Raw genomic sequence first — 17149 nt, forward strand, 5'->3', positions numbered from 1 at the left:
TTATTATTTGATGAGATATGCATATATAAAATTGAATTTGAAAACAATGAAAAACTTATACTAAAAACTATTAAAAAAAACCTTTAAAGTGTGTTTTAAAAGTAATTTTTTAGTTTTATAAATAAAAAATATAAATTTTTTTCCAAATTTCATTTTTCCATTTCCATTTTTTTTTGAAATTCTCTGTTTGATCATCCCTATTCTAGCATCGATATAAACAAATAGATTTTTCTTTTTCTTTTTTCTTGCTTTTTACCGGTTTTATTGGGTGACTATACATCAATTTAGTCACGTGTTTTCACGTGACGTGATAAATTAGGGTTTCGCCTTGTTTTCTTTTCTGCTTCTTCCGCCGTTTGGTGTATCTATAAATATCCTCGCAATCCCACCTCCAAATCCCATTGCCCCCCGTCGCCTGTTTCTCTCTGTACTAACCCTCTCATTAGCTCACGTCGATTAGATTTCTTAATTTCTTTGCAGATTCTTTTCCCCGAGAGATATGCGTTTCTATACTCTTACGTTATGTTTTAATTTTAAAACTGTTGCTGTGATGAAATTCTGTGTTCCAGAGACGGTCTCAGATGAGGTCGTCTTTGACGGTTACACAACCCTCTAAGAAGTTCTGAGCTTACGCTTTTGTGTGTGTGTATTTGTGTGCGTGGGTGTTTGGTTTCTTGATGATAGAAAGCGAGGTGACGATAGAAATTCATGTCTGTCAATCCACTGACTAAGTAACTGTGTGATGTTACTATGAATCCCGACAGGTTCTGATCGCTTTCTATCCTGGAAGTCTTGTTTAGTTTTTATTTTCTTGTATAGAAGGGTTTTATGTCTTGGGGCGAATGATGAATCTCATGTTTTAATGGGTAATTTGCGTCTGAATTTTTGTTGATGCTCTATCACCTTGGAGACCTGATGCCCTTTTCTGAACTTTCCTTTATTTTTTTTCTTATACCTTTTGAACTCTTTTATCTTTCTTTTAATTTTTACGATGCTTTGTTGAATCGGCGTCAGTTAATGCGAGTCCCTGTCCAGTAGCTTTGCACTGATTTGATTGCTAGATTTACGTATGCAATGGTGTTGAGCTCTGCTCCTACCTTTCTGTGTTGATGTCTTCGCCATCATGATATGTTGTTTTGCTCTTGCAATATTTTTACCAACATTTTTGGATATGGGTTGCATCAGGCTTTTCATAACGATTTAAGGATGCTTCCAGTCTAAAAACATAAACTTGAAAGTCAACTCAACTTATGGCAACGATAATGGAAGCTTGTGTGTATACCATTGTTCGTTTTTTGTACCTTTAAGTTCATGAAAATGGATATTTTTTTAAAGTTCGCTTAGTTAAGACTTGGGATTTTGTGTTGCATGAGCATGCTCTGTTACTACGGGTAGCCGGAGGGATTGATGGAACTCCATAAACAGAACCTCTTATACGGGCAGATGACGAATCATGTGTTTTAATGGGTAATTTGCATCTGAATTTCTTTGATGCTTCAACACCTTGAGAACTGATGCCCTTTACCACCTTATTTGGGTCCATTTGCCGTGACAGATTGGTTAAAATAATGCATATCTATTTTCAGCTACATAAAAGTGTTTAGGGCAATTTCAAGAAGTGCAAATAAAACACCATAAGCGCTCATGTTAGAGAAACCAAAATATATAATGGATCTTTGCTTTCAGTTTCGAGAGGTAAAGAGAAGAAGGTGGTTTTAAAGAGAGGAACAAAGGATGATGATTTCAATGATCAAAACAAGGATCATCATAAATAAACCATACTCGTAATTACCAATACATCTCTGTTATTCTCAGTTCCTTCGGAGGGTTTGTCTTCGAAAAAGTGACTGGAGTTTTGAAGACACAATTAGTAAGTAAAGAAAAAAACAGAAGACCTAAGGAGGAGAAGGTATTTTGGTTTGCTTATGACAACGATTATAACTCTAGTATGTTGAGAAATTAACAAAAACAGTTAAGGTCACACCTAAGAGAAGTATCTCCCAGATGCTTTAGGAAAATCGAGTTTAAACCTTTCTATTTTACGGGGTTATAATTATTTTTTATTAAAATTATATTAAAATGATATTTTTTTATTTTTTAAAAATTATTTTTAATATTGATATATTAAAATATCTGAAAATATTAAAAAAAATATTAATTGAAAGTAAAGAAAAAAAATAAAAAAATTTAATTAAAAAAAATAATTTTAAAATATAAAAACAAACAAAAATATAATTATAACTTCTTCTTCCTTGTTGGAAAAATAAAACCCTAAATCAAACTAATTTGTTTGCACTTGCACTTGAGACTTGAAATTCACCCTTCAATTAAGAGAAAATTAGCCATCATCCTCAACCTTTTCTACTTCTCGGAATTTGGTAAACTAAACTCAACAAAGCTCCTTTATTGAAGCACCAATTAACCTGCCACTCAAACCAAATAAATCTCTTTCATTGCAAAAGGACTCCCGGAGATATTAAATCCTAGATTTAGACGCAAAATCCATAACAGAGATAAAGTTCTAAATGTGACTCGTGATTCGAATTTTAGAATTTTAAAATTATAATAATAATAATTTTTATTTTTATATGTCTTTAATTGAATACTTTTAGAATTAATAATTCTTTACAAGGATGTTTTAGAAATAAAAAATAAAAAATATTGTATTTAGAAATATATTTCTTATATATCTTTTGTTGTTTTGGGAGTACAAAAATTCACTCTAAAATTATCTTAGAAATGAATTTATTTTTATATTTTTTATTTATATTTCTTTAACCAAATACTTTTATGTCTTCACTGCCTGTATTCTTTTTATCCCAGTATATTAACCATAAGCTACCTTGAATATACCCACCACCTGTTTGCTTGAACCTTTTTGAATGACCGGATGGGATTTGGAAAATCACCAACTGGGATTGGACCGGGCAACTGGACGATTAGAGGCTACAATTGGTGGCTTGGAATACGTTGCTTGCTGGTTGTGTGATAGATGGACAGATTGTGTTGTAGAGAAATCATTTGATGAACTTGCTTGAAAGATATGCCAAGAGAGTATTTTTTTTTTCAAGTAATTTTATAATTCTAACATTGTAAGATTTTCTTGATCATTAAAAATGACTAAACTAGATAATGTAAAGATCTAATCATCCATTTTTTTTGGAAATTCCAAAGAAATCTGTCCATGTTTCTTTTTGTTGCCGGTAATGTGGTTATTTTGTACGAATACTATATCCTTTTCCATGTTGGAGCTTCGATGAATCTCTTAATACGGAATTTTGGAATACATAAATCCTGAAAATATCCTGAAAGAAGCAAGCCTGTACCGTTCGTAACCTTACTGCAAACATATCTCACGGTACACCAGACGTTCTTACAACGCAAATCTTCAATTTACGGTTGAGAATGCAAAGATTCGTCGTATAAACACTTGTAAAGCAGTATTTGGAGATGGATAGCCACCGCAAGAAAAATGGAGAAGGGGATTGAAAATGAGGTCTCAGGTTAAGGATCTTCCTTGTTGAGCAAGATGTTTGCTGTTGTTATTTTACTGAAAGAACTTTCTGGCTTTTAGAACTGAGAATATAATGACAAGCTGGGAAGTCTAGAGGCCGCAAGCTGCCATGTCTACACTGGAAGGCATGGTTTCAAAATAAAATTCTTGTTCAAGACTATTTCACTCCCCCAATTTCATGTCATCCAATAAGCTTTTGCCATCAAGTTTGCTTGTAATAACAAGCCTAAGGTATTCCTCATTTGTTATGCTCTTGAATTTCGCCCCCTTCTCCTTGACAAGATCTGGCAAAGGTCCTACCATGGCATCCAAAATTGGACTGTGGAATGCTGCAATTGAAAGTCTCTCTTTTTCTGGGTTCACAACAGCTCTGTGCTCTATGCTCTTATATTCCCCATTGCTCATTATCTGCTATAAAATGACCAGTCAGAAAGCAAAATACTCATGTACATAACATGGGAACAGCACAAATATATGCTATCTTACCTCAATGATGTCACCAACATTGACAATGAAGGCCCCTGGAATGGGTTTAATTGGCAACCATTTACCATTCTTCTTGATTTGCAATCCCTGCACTTCATTAACTTGAAGTAACAAGGTCAATCCAGTTGCATCAGAGTGTGGTGTGAGACCCATCACCTTGTTTGCCTGCATACAAGGTGGGTAATAATTCATTCTTATCCCTTGAACATCTTTATACAGGTTTGCAAGCTCCTCTGGATCAACTCCCAAATTCACGGCCATAGATCTCAGCAGAGATAGAGCAACTCTTTGAAGTTCTGATGAGTACGTGTCCAACGTTGTTCTTATTTATTCATGCCACCAGATCGTAACTCCATTAGTCACTTCATATCCAATATATCAGGCATTCAATATGCTATTTTTCTGCTTTATTTAAGCTAAATATGTATGTGGATCCAAGATGTACCTGAAAGAAGTGGGATTGTCTGGCCAAAATCTCATGTTTCTCTGGGAGATGGGATTTGGAAGAAGGAAAAGCTTGTCACCCCAGTCAAGCTTTTGCTCCTCGGAAATAACAAAAGCTTGACCATAACCTTCAATGTTGTTTGCTGTCTGAGCACATGCCATCTTCTCCTCTAGTGGCAGCTTGAAGAACTGCCGTAGGTCTCTCTTCATATTCTCTATGGCTTCTCCAAGTACCCCATGATTGATCAGCTGCTTCAACCATAACAGTAACTTTCATCAAACCGGGTCAACCTTCATAAGCATCATCAAAACTAAATGACAACGAAGTGAACCTGTAGTGAATAAGATTAAACAGAATCGGAAGGCTTTGTACCAGGAAGAAGCCCCATTCCTTGCATGCCAAATGAAGTTTAGCCAATTCATCTTGCTGACCTAGTTGATCAGCTACAAGCTTGCTCATATCAATCACCGGAATATGGAGAGACTCATCAACGGAAACTTCATCGAATTGGAGTTCTGGTCTGATATACCTGGATGGTACATCCTTCAAGTTCCTGGAAGCAAGTGCTTGCATATTCTCAACAGGAAGAGAACCGCCCAAGTCCCTTCTTCTATCCACCTCAGGCTCCATTTCTCTACGCGAAAATTACTTCTTTCCAAATAATCCTTCTATATAGTCTATATACACAAAAAGATAATAATTAAATATAACATCGAAAAAATCAACTGCTTACTTAGGAATTATGCAAACGGCATGATATGCCAATCATATTGGTTAAAAGATTCAATTATCTATGCTCTTGATCAAACAAAACATGAAAGAACAATTCCTTGGTGTTATAAAATGGCATGACTTAACAATTATCTATGGCAATTTTTATTCGCATATAACACTTTTGACTCTGATTTATGAGAGTAAGCATTGCATGTACTCACATATTATTTATAAAAACTAGTATATCAATGCCGGAAATAGACAAGAAAATACGGAGAATTCATGCTAGTGGATGTGGGATGCATTTGTTTCTTTGTATCCAAACTGTACAGGTTCGGCAATTTTGTAACCATTCAAGTTGCCTTCATTATCGAGACTGCTCTTCTCATGTTCATGGCAGCATCTGATAGTGTATTAAAAAAAAAAAAATAAAAAAAATTCCCCAGCCGTTTGTGCTGAGCCCGAACGGGCAGAAGTCTTGGATACTTGGGCCAGCCCCAAACAGCCGAACACTACAGCCAGAAATCTGATTCGACCCACCTTAGTTTATCTGACACCGTGCACCTCTCCACCGAGCCCCACAAACTAATGACGATCACCAATTTTTTTTTTGTTTATCAATTCTATTTTTTTTTTAACTTACAATAAAATCGCTTTCCATCATTGTTTTATTTATTATAAGACGCTTATAACTCTACGCTATCACAGGTTATCTATTACAATTTATAAATATCTTTGGTCACTAGTTAACGCAGTGAAGGCAAGCAAGTTCAAATCATTCAAGAACTTCATGCAAAAACATGTAAGAACTAAAAATTTCTATCAAAATTAAAGTAATTGAAACAAACATGTTCATGTACTTCAACTGTTATATATGTTTAAAATGAATTATTTTTTTTATTTAAAACGAGCTCACTATCGTTCACTTCTGTCAAAACATAATTACACCTTATTATATAATAAATAACAAAAATACAACATTTCTTTGAACGTACAAAATCATTCTCAATGTAATGAAAATCATCTTTCTTTACAATCAACATCGAAACCTGTTTGGTTTCCTCAAGCTTAAGTACATGTAAAAACTAATACAAGACATTGATTTGTTCCACAAAATGCTCTGATCTGGAGCGGAGTAAAAATATTAAAATGAAGGTGATGGATATACTTGTAATTAACACGTAAAGCATAGAGAGATAGGGTAAGTATACCTGCCTTCGTTCTACTAATATTTTTTTTTTAATTACGACCTTTGAAATAAAACTCAACATCATTAATCTTCATTTGAGTATATTTAATCTACGCCATGTTTTTCAATTTATTGTTTTCTGTTTTATCATCCAGTCAACTATCGTTTTTTTTCATTAAACACATTTGATTGTCATTATTACGAATCATATGAAAAATCTTATCATCTAGGCATTCAATAATTAATTTCAAATAATTAAAATTCAAGCTTTGAGTTAACCGCATTCCTTGATTTATTTACCATAATGAAATCTTCCTGACTAACTATCTTTCTATTACTCACCATAAATCCTTCAAACCATTGTTCTTATCTTCTTTCCATGTTTATGGAAGCTATCTCCCCCCATTGATGCACTAGAATAAGGTGCAACTTGAAATAATTCGTGTATTTTCTGATCCAACTCCTAGGACTATCTCCTTGTGAGGTTGTGAATTCCATTTTTGGCAAAGGTGTAGCATGACCTCCGCTTTATGTCCTTCCCAAGAATTAATTAGATCCTTCCAATCTAGTGTTATTTCTTGGAAATGGTAAGATTCCTTCTGCAATTGGGCCAATTCTTCCATTAGAGTTATGATTCCTCATTTCTTCTTTCTCGGCTTCTTGATTAGTAAATATGGTTTCAGTGCAGTCATTATTGAATCCAACTGTGTTTTGAATTATTCATTATTCTTGAACTGTTCCTCCCACTGTTTCTGATTCTACAAGGAATCCTCATGTCTTTGTTCTAGCTATTCTTGCTCGTTCTTCCAATGCTCTGACTTTGTTATTCTCTACCATTGTTGACAGAGAATGCTGCGAATTAAGTTGCTGGTGGATCTTTAGAGACTCCGATACCAACTTGTTAAGACCACAACCATAATTACTTGGAAATGCAGAAGAGAGATTGAAGAGAATGAAAAAGAAAAATAAGAAGAGAAGAAGATTATTTATAGAGACTGTTTGATTGATTACTTGACTTCCAAGCTATGAACTTCAGCAACTTTATACATGAGATTTTCCCTCCAAATAATTACTAACTACCACTAACTAACTCTCTAATACAGTCCTGGAATCCCAATTAACCACGTGCTTGATCTTCTTGTTTGTTCTTCTGCTGAAGTTGCTTGCTGCTGAATGCTTGTTGAGACTGGAGCTACAAGTAACGGTTGTCAAATCTAGCTGGAGTTTTAAAATCAAGCGGAGCCAATTGATTGTCTCTTCCTGATTTTAGACATATGGACCGTAGGATTCTTCGAAAGGGAGTTACATCTCTTGTATTTATCATAATGTTCTTCAGCGTTCTCATCATGTATTTGTTGCCTAAAGCTTAAGCATCTTGCCTTCCCCATTGTGTGGCTGCCTCATGCACAAGCACAATATATTATTCGAGAATTCATTTCTAGTAGAATTTATTGAGATTTGTTTTTGGTACTAAATTTCTTGAAAGTTACAGCACCATTTTGAGGCAGGGAGCAACATGTATATGTTGCCTAATAATCTCTCCGTAGGTATATATGTACGTTGGGGGTTGATTAATATTGTTAAGCTTTGTATATCTTTAAAAAATATTTTTATTAAGTTATTTTACATGTTTATATATGTACTGAGTTCCATCACAGATCCCTTAAGAAGATTACTTTGATACTAATTGATAATTTTTAAAGAATTAAAAAAAGAGACAAAAGAAATTAAAAAACTACAAAGATAAGAATATTAAAATGCAGCAGACAAGGGATAATTGAATGCATTATTTGATTAACATCTTTACAATTAAATAGAGAAAAAGAAACTGAAATGATAACTAATAGCCATAAATACAAATTATGATATGATATGATGTGCTAATAAACTAACAACTCCTAAAGACACAACTTTATTTGCTAGAAACATAAAATCTAAAGCTAATAAAAAAAGAAATATCACGTGGACTTGTGGCAATCATGAAGCAATCCTCAACATGCTATCAAAATAAAATAGAAAGGAAGAGAGAAACACATGAAGAAAAAAATAAAAAATAAAAAATAAAAAAATTGCGAGAACAACTTTCGTCAAGTATTAATCACAGAAATTTAGATATCCACGGACCGTGACTCCAAAATTTCTATGCAAGATGCAGAGAACGCCTAGTTATTAAAGTTAATATACAATACCAATGAACCAGACAAAGAACATATATTTTGAAGGTTTAATTCCAAAGAAGCGAGAGACACACTGCTACGTCTGTTACAACTAAAATTCATAACAAATGACTCCCTAGTCCTGCCTTTATCTCCAAAAAATTCAAAAAAAGCTTGTGTTTCTTGCATATATAAAATAGGCCTATGTCCAAGGAAATGGAAGAGTATTTCTATCTTCAGCTTGTTAGAGTGATCAGCGATTCCCTGCTTGAAAGAATATGACAACAAAATCAGCATACCCTCAAAGGAAAACAAAAAACCAGCAAGATCCATGGTTAGGCCTGCATTTAAATCAGTACCAATTGTGACCCCAAATTCATATTTTGTGCATAAGGTAGCTAACTTCATTTGAGCCTAGATTGTTGCATTCATCATCTGGTCGTTAATAAGTATTCATGTAGTCCAATCTAACCTACAAATCAGTCTAGATTTTTACCTTTTATCTGCTAAAGTTCTAATTCCCACATCAGTCGAGGAATATCTCATGATGCACGGCCGTACTATTGACAGTGAGAGCTTTCTTCAGCTTCCGATGATCCAAGACTTCAACTTCAACTAAGAACATTGAACTGACTGGTCGATGATCTGAGAGCCTTAATTCTGACCGCTTGTAAGAAAGTTGTTTTATACCTTTTCCTAACCAAAGTATTCGATCACACCTGCATATGATGTGATGCCAAGTACATAATTAGGTGACCAAGACCATTCAAATGTTCGATTCTATGATTTACTTCTCTAACATCCAAACTACGAGAACAAGAGCTGACTTTTAGCAGAAATCTTGGATTTCTTCCTACCAATCTCTTTTTCCTAACTATGGTTAAAGAAAAAAATAGAGGCAAACTGTTATTTCCATATAACCTGTACTTACCATGCCGGAGATCTCTTCTTCTCCCCTTCTTTGGGGTTCTCCCCAACATATGTATCAGAGTTTATTTCATATTTGTAAGTTGGCGGAAAGTTTATCGCTCCCTCTTTCCATCCTTCAAAAACACGCCCACTGCAGAGTTCTTTGCTTAGCTGCCACACAAGATGAATCTGTTAACAGCTCCTCCAGAAAACAAGCAAGATGATGCTTGGAAGAAAACAGAAAGCATTATTTGCTGAAGGGGCAAGTCATTATACTACGTACTCACGTATGAGAAAGCTATTACTTCTGAAGGACAAATCAATGTGTTAAGAAGTCATTTCTAACATGTTGATCACAGTTGGTAAAAATCTATTCAGAATACTTAACCAACTAAAATACCACACAGGTCTCCTTCAAAGATAAGCCCTTTTATTGTACTTCTTTTAGAACATTCATGGCTAAAGATCCAGGAGTTCCTGAAGCAATAGTTTCATCCAATGATTTGGTGATTTTTTTCGTTGTTATAGCAAGTATGAAAGGTATATATGTTCTGTGTGATCCACGTTATATCTAGATAATCTGTCCTGGGCTACTAGCTAGTACAACATGCTTATCAGGAGAAAATTTGATCGTTTATGAGTCTCACCTGATCACTATTGATAAGTTCATCCCATTGCTTCAAAGCAACAAGTTTCCTTACTTCTGTGTCCAACATATTGAGACGATAATTCAAATCGCCAAACCAGAATATCTGACTGTGTGCAGAAGCATCCGATTATAAATTTCAATGAACAGGTACATTAAATAGAACGATCACATGAGGAAAAGGAATATTTAACACATCCAGCCATGATCATAAATCAAAACATCTTTGTCATCACATCATGATTTTTGGAAAGTTTACGCTGAAACAACTAACGTGCATTTTTATTCTGGCAAGTAAATGTCGTTGTACGTACAAAAGGATAGGAAAAAAAAGCAAGAATAGCACGTTGCTTATATACCTGTATTAGATGAGAAATGTGCAAGAAACAGCATTCTTGTTTAGTTCAGTTATTATTCTCCTGGAACTAGGTTTTCTCAATGATATCGCTCTTAATTTGAAAAAAAAAAAAAAAACGTACACATTGATTTCCTAGGTTACTCCAACCACTTTAATTCCCTAGACAAATCATGAAAAAATATTAAGCAGGAGGATGGAGCTCAAGACTCAAGTCATCATATTTTAATAAGCTAGGAAAGAAAATCCCTGAGAAGATAAGACGCCGCCTGCTGTGAATATCCACACACAGCATTCAGACATGCATAACACAAATTCATTCATGGGATGAATAGGCAAACAGATGCTTGGTGCTGTAGCAATTCAGTATTCTATGCTGCAGTATATCATGTGGAAATACTATAAAGAAGCAAAGTCATGAAACATAGTGAATATTGAAGTTCAATTTCAAAAGGTTTCATACTCATGGGATGGAATTGTCTGAGCTTGACTGGTGTCCGAGATAGATGAGAAACGGGTGCGTCGAATAATTTCACAGACATCAGCATTACGCCTTTGTTCAGCCCCTTCTTTCTGACCTGAGGTCAGATGGGAACAAACAAAGCAAAGCCTTGACTGGAAAAAAGACATGCTAACAGAAACAGATCCCTGCATCAGCAGTAGCCTCTAATAAGATGCTGGTAAAGCGAAGGCAAGCATGTTCAACCATGATCAACGCGCATGTTATCTTCTCTACGTTCTATGCAATATTCTTCAGCATGAAGCCATCACACCGGCATTATATCACAATATGGAGGACCTTATCTCATCCCATTTAAAATTCAAAAAGTAACAATGTATAAAACATTTGTTCACTATTTTAGCAAAATTAAGACAGTAGCCTCCATAGCATGACAGGATCATGAGATGTCTTTCACTGCTACAACTACTGCATTTACAATTATCTTGTTATAAAAATTACAACACTGCTTTATTATTTCTCTTTCCATTTTGTGGTCCATGTGTATATCAACTTAAGTTTCACAAAAATATCTGCACCAAAAAGTCTAAATACTTCATATAAATGCATGTAGAAATGCAATTTCTTTGTCAACTATCATGCTGAACAAAAAAAATGGAAGAGCAGGGAGTACCTTGTTTCCCATAAAGCCCATAAGACCTACTCCAACAGGAGAGACCTCCAAGTTGTTTATATGCCTCCTCAATCTCTTACGCACCCAAATTGATACATATATTCCTACCATTTGCTTGCTAATAATTCGCACATACTTTGGGCGCGGATCGTCATTATCTTTGATGATTTCACTGTAAAATTGTCCGCTTGTTACTTCTAAGAAAGTGTCATCCTCTGCTTCAGATAACCAATCAGAGACCTCGGAGAATGAATCAATAACCTCAGGAACTTCTGGGACTTCAGGAACCCCATGCCTCTGCTCCTGCACCAACCACATTGAGCCTAAATTTCCAGAACTCTGGTGAGATCTCTTTAGTCCACTCCTGTTCAATGCAGTATGCTGAGGACTAAATAATGAGGGATTCTCTAACCAATTGAAACCTATTCTTGCAGAACTGCTAGACACTCTCCGTAGCTTGGAATTGGAAGAGATAACTTGTGGGGTCGCAGCCAAGGAATGTTCAGGCCAGTCTAATCTACTATCACAATCAATGCCATATACTCTCTTCAAGTGTAAATTATTTCCAATACCAATAGCTTTGCCAAATTCAAGTATGTCAGATTCACAACCATCAGCAGCTTCAATATATTCCTCATTCATCGCCTCTAATGGTAGAGAATCAACCTCATCGGCAAGTTCATCGGCAACAGAAGAAGTTCTTAATACTGGTGAGGGTGGGGCACTAAAACATTTGTGTTTGCTTTCAGCTTGGTGAGATTTGTTCAGAGTCCTTCTAATGATTTCCTCCCATTTTGGAATTGGTCTGCTGCTCTCTGCTCCCAGTACATTCCCAGCATTCAAAGGGACCACCTCCTGGAAACTGTTCGAGGAAAAAATAAACAGAACGCTAAAATCTCTACCTGTTGTATAAAGAATCAAAGCACACAGGCGCATCCAAGAGTTTCGTTCAAGTGATAAAATGACTCTCAGATCATACTATCATATGTGAAAGAATAATATAAATTATATTATTAGATTTTATTTAATAATTTAAATTTTTAAATGAGTTGGTTTTTCAATATTAGAGTTTTGATAATTAAATAGTTTCAAGTTTAAATTTTATTATTTCTATTTATTTGATAAAAAATAAATATAAAATAATATAAAATTGTATAAATTTTAAATTTAAAAGTTTTCATTTAAAAAATATATTAAAAAATAATATAAATTATATCTTATAATTTTATTTAATAGCTTACGCTTGCAGCTGTGCTGACAATATGCTTCCAATATATTCCCTTAACGCATCAATTTAAACCGTTGAAAACTTAAAGAATGATTATTAGCAGCAGTCATCTAGCATTTGACGGTACATGAGTAGATATAAGCAAGGACATAGAATTTTGAGAAGAACAGCAGCAGTCATCTAGTATTTGATGGGAGATACAAGCAAGCACATAGAGTTTGAATCGAGTATCTGCTTCTTTAAAGGTGACTAAACATTCCAATTCAGTATGAAATTCTGGTTTTTGTTATTGAGGGAGGTGTTTCTAAAACGGGACTTTCTAAAACTGGACTGCGTTGAGGGATGACTGCTCTGAGGGAGTTGTTTCTAAAACTGGACTTTCTGGACCCAAGCAGCCAGGGCCTGGTAATTACTAGGACGACATTTTTGGATAATTTTGATCAAGGAACCGATCAGGCGTGGACCGAGGTGTGAACCTCTCCTCTGATGTCATCTACACACTGAGTGTCAGAAAACAATCTGCTGTTTGGTGTTATGTGAGATCTAAAAAGTAATATTATATTACTTTTTAACATTAAAAAATAACAAATTCCAAATAAAAAAAAAACATTATGGGCTACAACCATAGTTGTTTTTGTAATTTTTTTCATGAACATGCTCTAGAAACAAATAACAAATGACAACAAAAACGCTGCTTGGATGGCAGAAGATCCTCTTAAAACTTAAGTTTCCCAATCAGCTTTTAGTCTAGGGTGCATACTTGACAAATAAATGTCAAATTCTTGGCGGACCGGATCATAATAACATATAAGCTTGAATAGTTGCACTTCAAATCTTACATAGAAGCAATCGCAAATATAAACAAGTTGGTAAATGATGCAAGAGACTTTAGTTTTATATTATTAATCGTAACTTTTAATTTGATTGAGCCCAACAATTCCATATTATTGTTTGTTGTGTGCTGCAATTCTAGGCTATTTTATTTATTGTGTGCTACTACATAGGCATTTCTAGTAGATGTTACAAAGCATAATGTGTTTAGGTAAGAGGGGATAAAGAGGTTCAACTCGAAAGAGAAATTTTTAGAAGCTTGTAATAAAAGAGAAATTGTAGAATTAAAAAGAGGTGTTAAGAAAGTGATGCTAGAAGAAATGGAGAGACACTACAAAAGAAATCTATCAACTGGTAGAGCTGAGAAGTCCAAGAAATCATGAAAAGAGTGATCATAAATCCATGATCAATTTTAAAAACCTGTTTTAAAGGTACAAGAATAGAAAATAGCTTTTTAATTGTGATGAATAGATGTTAAAACCAAGTATTGTGATGAATCTAATTCCTTAGTGGATTAGAATCAACAATCAAATCTTAGAATGGTAAAGAAGATGTGAAAAAGAATATTTAAATATAAAGATCATGGTTTACAATGTCAATGAAAAGAGAACAAAATAGATATGCTTTGAGAGGTGATTTTTTATGAAGCATATTGTGAAGGAGGATATGTCTCACATGTGCCTAGGAAAATTTTAGCATTGATAGGGTCAAAATTAATATTTGTAGACTTTAGATAAAAGTTGTATGCCAAGTGTCCAAAAGTTTAGTGGAGAAATCATCACATATCTTGTTGGTGATGATATAAAAAATAAAGGGGTGTTTTGTCATTATGGTTAAGCTAGAGCTTAAAAAAAAAATGCTACAAAAGTTTTTGCATATGTTTTTTTGGTTTTTAATGTGGCATTAAGAATGAATTTGTTGTTGGGAAGGATGAACATGTTGCTGATGTTTCTAATGAAAATTAAGCATGTAAAAGGTTGAATTTTTTTTTATTAGATAACCATGTGATCGGGATAAGATCAATTTAAACTTAAGGATGAGTTCTTACCAACCCAAGAAAAGTGATGCAAAAGATTTTTTTTATCTAATTTATAGCTTTAAGCTATTAAATATAATTTTTGATTTAACTGTTAGATTGGGATGAAAATTGTCTAAGAATTATTTTAGAGGCTTTATTTTTTATATAGTTAAAATTTCACAATAATTGAAGATTGGGAAAACTTTTCAATGTTTATTTAGAAGTTACTGTTAAAGATTTATTATATTTTATTATTTGATTTAAGATTTTTTTATTTAGTTTAGATTTTTTTTATTTTTTATTTTGTTTTGGAATTTTATTATTTTTTTCTTTATTTTCAGATTTACTTGTTGATTTAGATAATAAAAGCAGAATACCTAAAAAAAATTCAATAATAAAATTTTAAATTAGAATTGGTGTATATACTAATGTTGTGATATATCGCACATGGAAATTCTTATAATATATCCAGTCATCAAAATAAGAAAACTAGGTAACGAAATACTTACCCAATTATGTACATATCTGCTGGTTCTTCTGTACAAAGCCAACAATCAATATCAAGATCCTCGTTCGGAAGCCTTCCAGCGACATTCCAAGTACCTATTGTCACCCTGCAATAACCAATGTTCAAGCTGTCTTCTTAAGAATCAAAACCTTTTAGTCTGTTTTTCGAAGAACAAGCAGATAAATTCCAAACCTCACATCCTTTGCATTTATGTATTGAGCACGCAGAGTTTCAGATTTCCCTCGCCTATGTCCTGATGAATAGCCCTTAGAAGGTGCACCTGTATAAATTAAAAACTATCTTTCCATAATCATCAAGTCCACAAGGAAGCATAAGATACACAACTATATTAATATGTAAAGCAGCATAACGGAGAAGAGGGTTGCATAATTGCTAAAGGCTTCGAATTACAAGCCGGCAGAGCTCAAATTTCTGACGCCCTTTATACAAACACCTCGAGAAGCTTAGTCTTTTGTAAGTATGTAGACCTCAAAAGCTTACTCTTGTGGAGCTCATGTCTCTGAAACAATCTTAATGAAGAGGGGAATTGGTGACATGCAAAAGGATTAAGCGATACATACAACAGACTCAAATGCTTTTGAGCTTTGAGTGCATTGAACATGGAAAAAACAGGTTTAATAACAGATACAAAACAGATTATTGCCTGAAATTTGACTCTGAAACACAGATTGGTTCCCCCGCATCCTATGTGCACGATCCTCATTCACATTAACTCTGTCATCTTTAACAGAGGAAGCTGTATGAAAATTGACAGGACATGATCAAGCACAGAAAATAACTAAGAAAGACCATCACAAGCAAACACTTAAAAACCATACCATCATCTTCACTCTCAGTTTCTGTGTATTCATCTTCACTAAAATCATTAACCTTGTGCTTTATGTTCAACCATTTCTTCATCACAAGTGAAGGCCAGAAAGCCTGCAATCAAATGCAGCTCTCCAAAATAAACAACATGCAGGCCATCAAAAGAAAGAAAGAAGAAGAAGAAGAATTACAAGCAGTACCAAGTCAAGGAGCAATTAAGCATACCTCAGCACGCTTTCCTCTCCCGGTCCTCATCCTGAATCAAGAACAACTATTTTCGGTTGAGGGTCTATAAACAATTTATATAGCAGACTTTGAAATCAGAGCAAGCCCCTCAGAAAGGAAGCAGGACCGAACTTGGGCTTGTCAACATCCTAGGAGATAAAGTGTTCGAATAATTAAGAGACTATAGAGGCCATTACAGAACTACAAGACCTAAGGGTATGCTTTTTGTGATTCCACACTCAAAGAAAGATTGATACTGGGAGCAAACAGAAAGGACAGAAAAGTTATGGACATATTTAATAGTCATCCACAACCTCAACTTGATAAAAAAGAGAATAATTCACTGGTCCAGCAATATTACGTCGTAAAATCTTCTGATACGAAAGCATCCCAGCCAGGTGCGGAACAGGAGGAGGCAAGCAGGGCCTGGACCCCTGTAAAATATTTTAATTTTTTATTTAGTATTTAAATATGGAATAGTATGATATTTTTATTTTAAATAAATTAGCTTTTTAATAATATATCTCGTTATATTAATTTTGGCCTGTCCTATTAAATGCTATCAGCTACGCCCCTGATCCCAGCACATGATATTATAGAAATTTCAACCTTTCTTAAATCAAGTTCTATGAAAATTAATCAAAATGTCACTTTCTCCCTGACAACCCTACACTCCTAAAAATATTCTTAAAATCAATGGACGGTACAGCCATTACAATTAGAAACGTACTGGGAAGGAGGCCGCGAAGTTGACAGTTAAGCACAGCAGTAAACTAAAAAATAATAAGAACATGAACAACAATGAATTCCAAAGCTATGCGCGCGCGCACACACACATTGCCTAAAATGTTAAATTAACCCCCCAACCTAATCAAACCTGGAGGATATTCGACTGGGCACTTACCATCATGCAAATTACTAATTCTTAAATCATATCGAAAAATCCAAGTCAAGGTGAACGGAC

General features: G+C 34.4%; 2 protein-coding genes across 6 annotated transcripts; both read right to left on the reverse strand.

Moving 5' to 3' along the window:
- Nucleotides 1–3482: 3482 nt before the first annotated feature.
- On the reverse strand, nucleotides 3483–5287 carry LOC105128322 (S-norcoclaurine synthase 1-like). 2 transcript variants are annotated; one of them, XM_011029936.1, is made up of 4 exons: nucleotides 4818–5287; nucleotides 4446–4693; nucleotides 4001–4322; nucleotides 3483–3922 (listed from the first exon to the last, which is right to left on the reverse strand). In XM_011029936.1, exons 1-4 carry the CDS (start codon nucleotides 5073–5075, stop codon nucleotides 3677–3679), a joined length of 1074 nt encoding a protein of 357 aa, XP_011028238.1. In that variant the 5' UTR covers nucleotides 5076–5287; the 3' UTR covers nucleotides 3483–3676. The 2 variants fall into 2 exon arrangements, with proteins under 2 accessions (XP_011028238.1, XP_011028237.1); XM_011029935.1 differs by having other exon boundaries at nucleotides 3483–3925.
- Nucleotides 5288–8417: 3130 nt separating this feature from the next.
- On the reverse strand, nucleotides 8418–16549 carry LOC105128321 (type I inositol 1,4,5-trisphosphate 5-phosphatase 2-like). 4 transcript variants are annotated; one of them, XM_011029932.1, is made up of 11 exons: nucleotides 16186–16549; nucleotides 15972–16074; nucleotides 15797–15889; nucleotides 15325–15412; nucleotides 15134–15238; nucleotides 11548–12409; nucleotides 10878–11062; nucleotides 10061–10169; nucleotides 9436–9584; nucleotides 9001–9223; nucleotides 8418–8771 (listed from the first exon to the last, which is right to left on the reverse strand). In XM_011029932.1, exons 1-10 carry the CDS (start codon nucleotides 16213–16215, stop codon nucleotides 9031–9033), a joined length of 1917 nt encoding a protein of 638 aa, XP_011028234.1. In that variant the 5' UTR covers nucleotides 16216–16549; the 3' UTR covers nucleotides 8418–8771; nucleotides 9001–9030. The 4 variants fall into 4 exon arrangements, with proteins under 4 accessions (XP_011028234.1, XP_011028235.1, XP_011028232.1 ...); XM_011029933.1 differs by having other exon boundaries at nucleotides 8418–8768; nucleotides 16161–16549; XM_011029930.1 differs by having other exon boundaries at nucleotides 8418–8768; nucleotides 16186–16548.
- Nucleotides 16550–17149: the final 600 nt, after the last annotated feature.

Source organism: Populus euphratica, unplaced genomic scaffold (genome assembly GCF_000495115.2).
Source record: "Populus euphratica unplaced genomic scaffold, PopEup_1.0 scaffold49.1, whole genome shotgun sequence".
In the NCBI taxonomy this organism is placed as follows: Eukaryota; Viridiplantae; Streptophyta; class Magnoliopsida; order Malpighiales; family Salicaceae; genus Populus; species Populus euphratica.

Coding starts and splice junctions, on each gene's coding strand:
- LOC105128321 (XM_011029932.1), bottom strand. CDS start 16,215: ATGAGGACCGGGAGAGGAAAGCGTGCTGAG. Junction 16,075..16,185: donor GGAGAGGAAAGCGTGCTGAG/GTATGCTTAATT, acceptor ATTTGATTGCAG/GCTTTCTGGCCTTCACTTGT. Junction 11,063..11,547: donor TGGGCTTTATGGGAAACAAG/GTACTCCCTGCT, acceptor CTGCTGATGCAG/GGATCTGTTTCTGTTAGCAT.
- LOC105128322 (XM_011029935.1), bottom strand. CDS start 5,075: ATGGAGCCTGAGGTGGATAGAAGAAGGGACTTGGGCGGTTCTCTTCCT. Junction 4,694..4,817: donor AGGAATGGGGCTTCTTCCTG/GTACAAAGCCTT, acceptor TGGTTGAAGCAG/CTGATCAATCATGGGGTACT. Junction 4,323..4,445: donor GACAATCCCACTTCTTTCAG/GTACATCTTGGA, acceptor TGAATAAATAAG/AACAACGTTGGACACGTACT.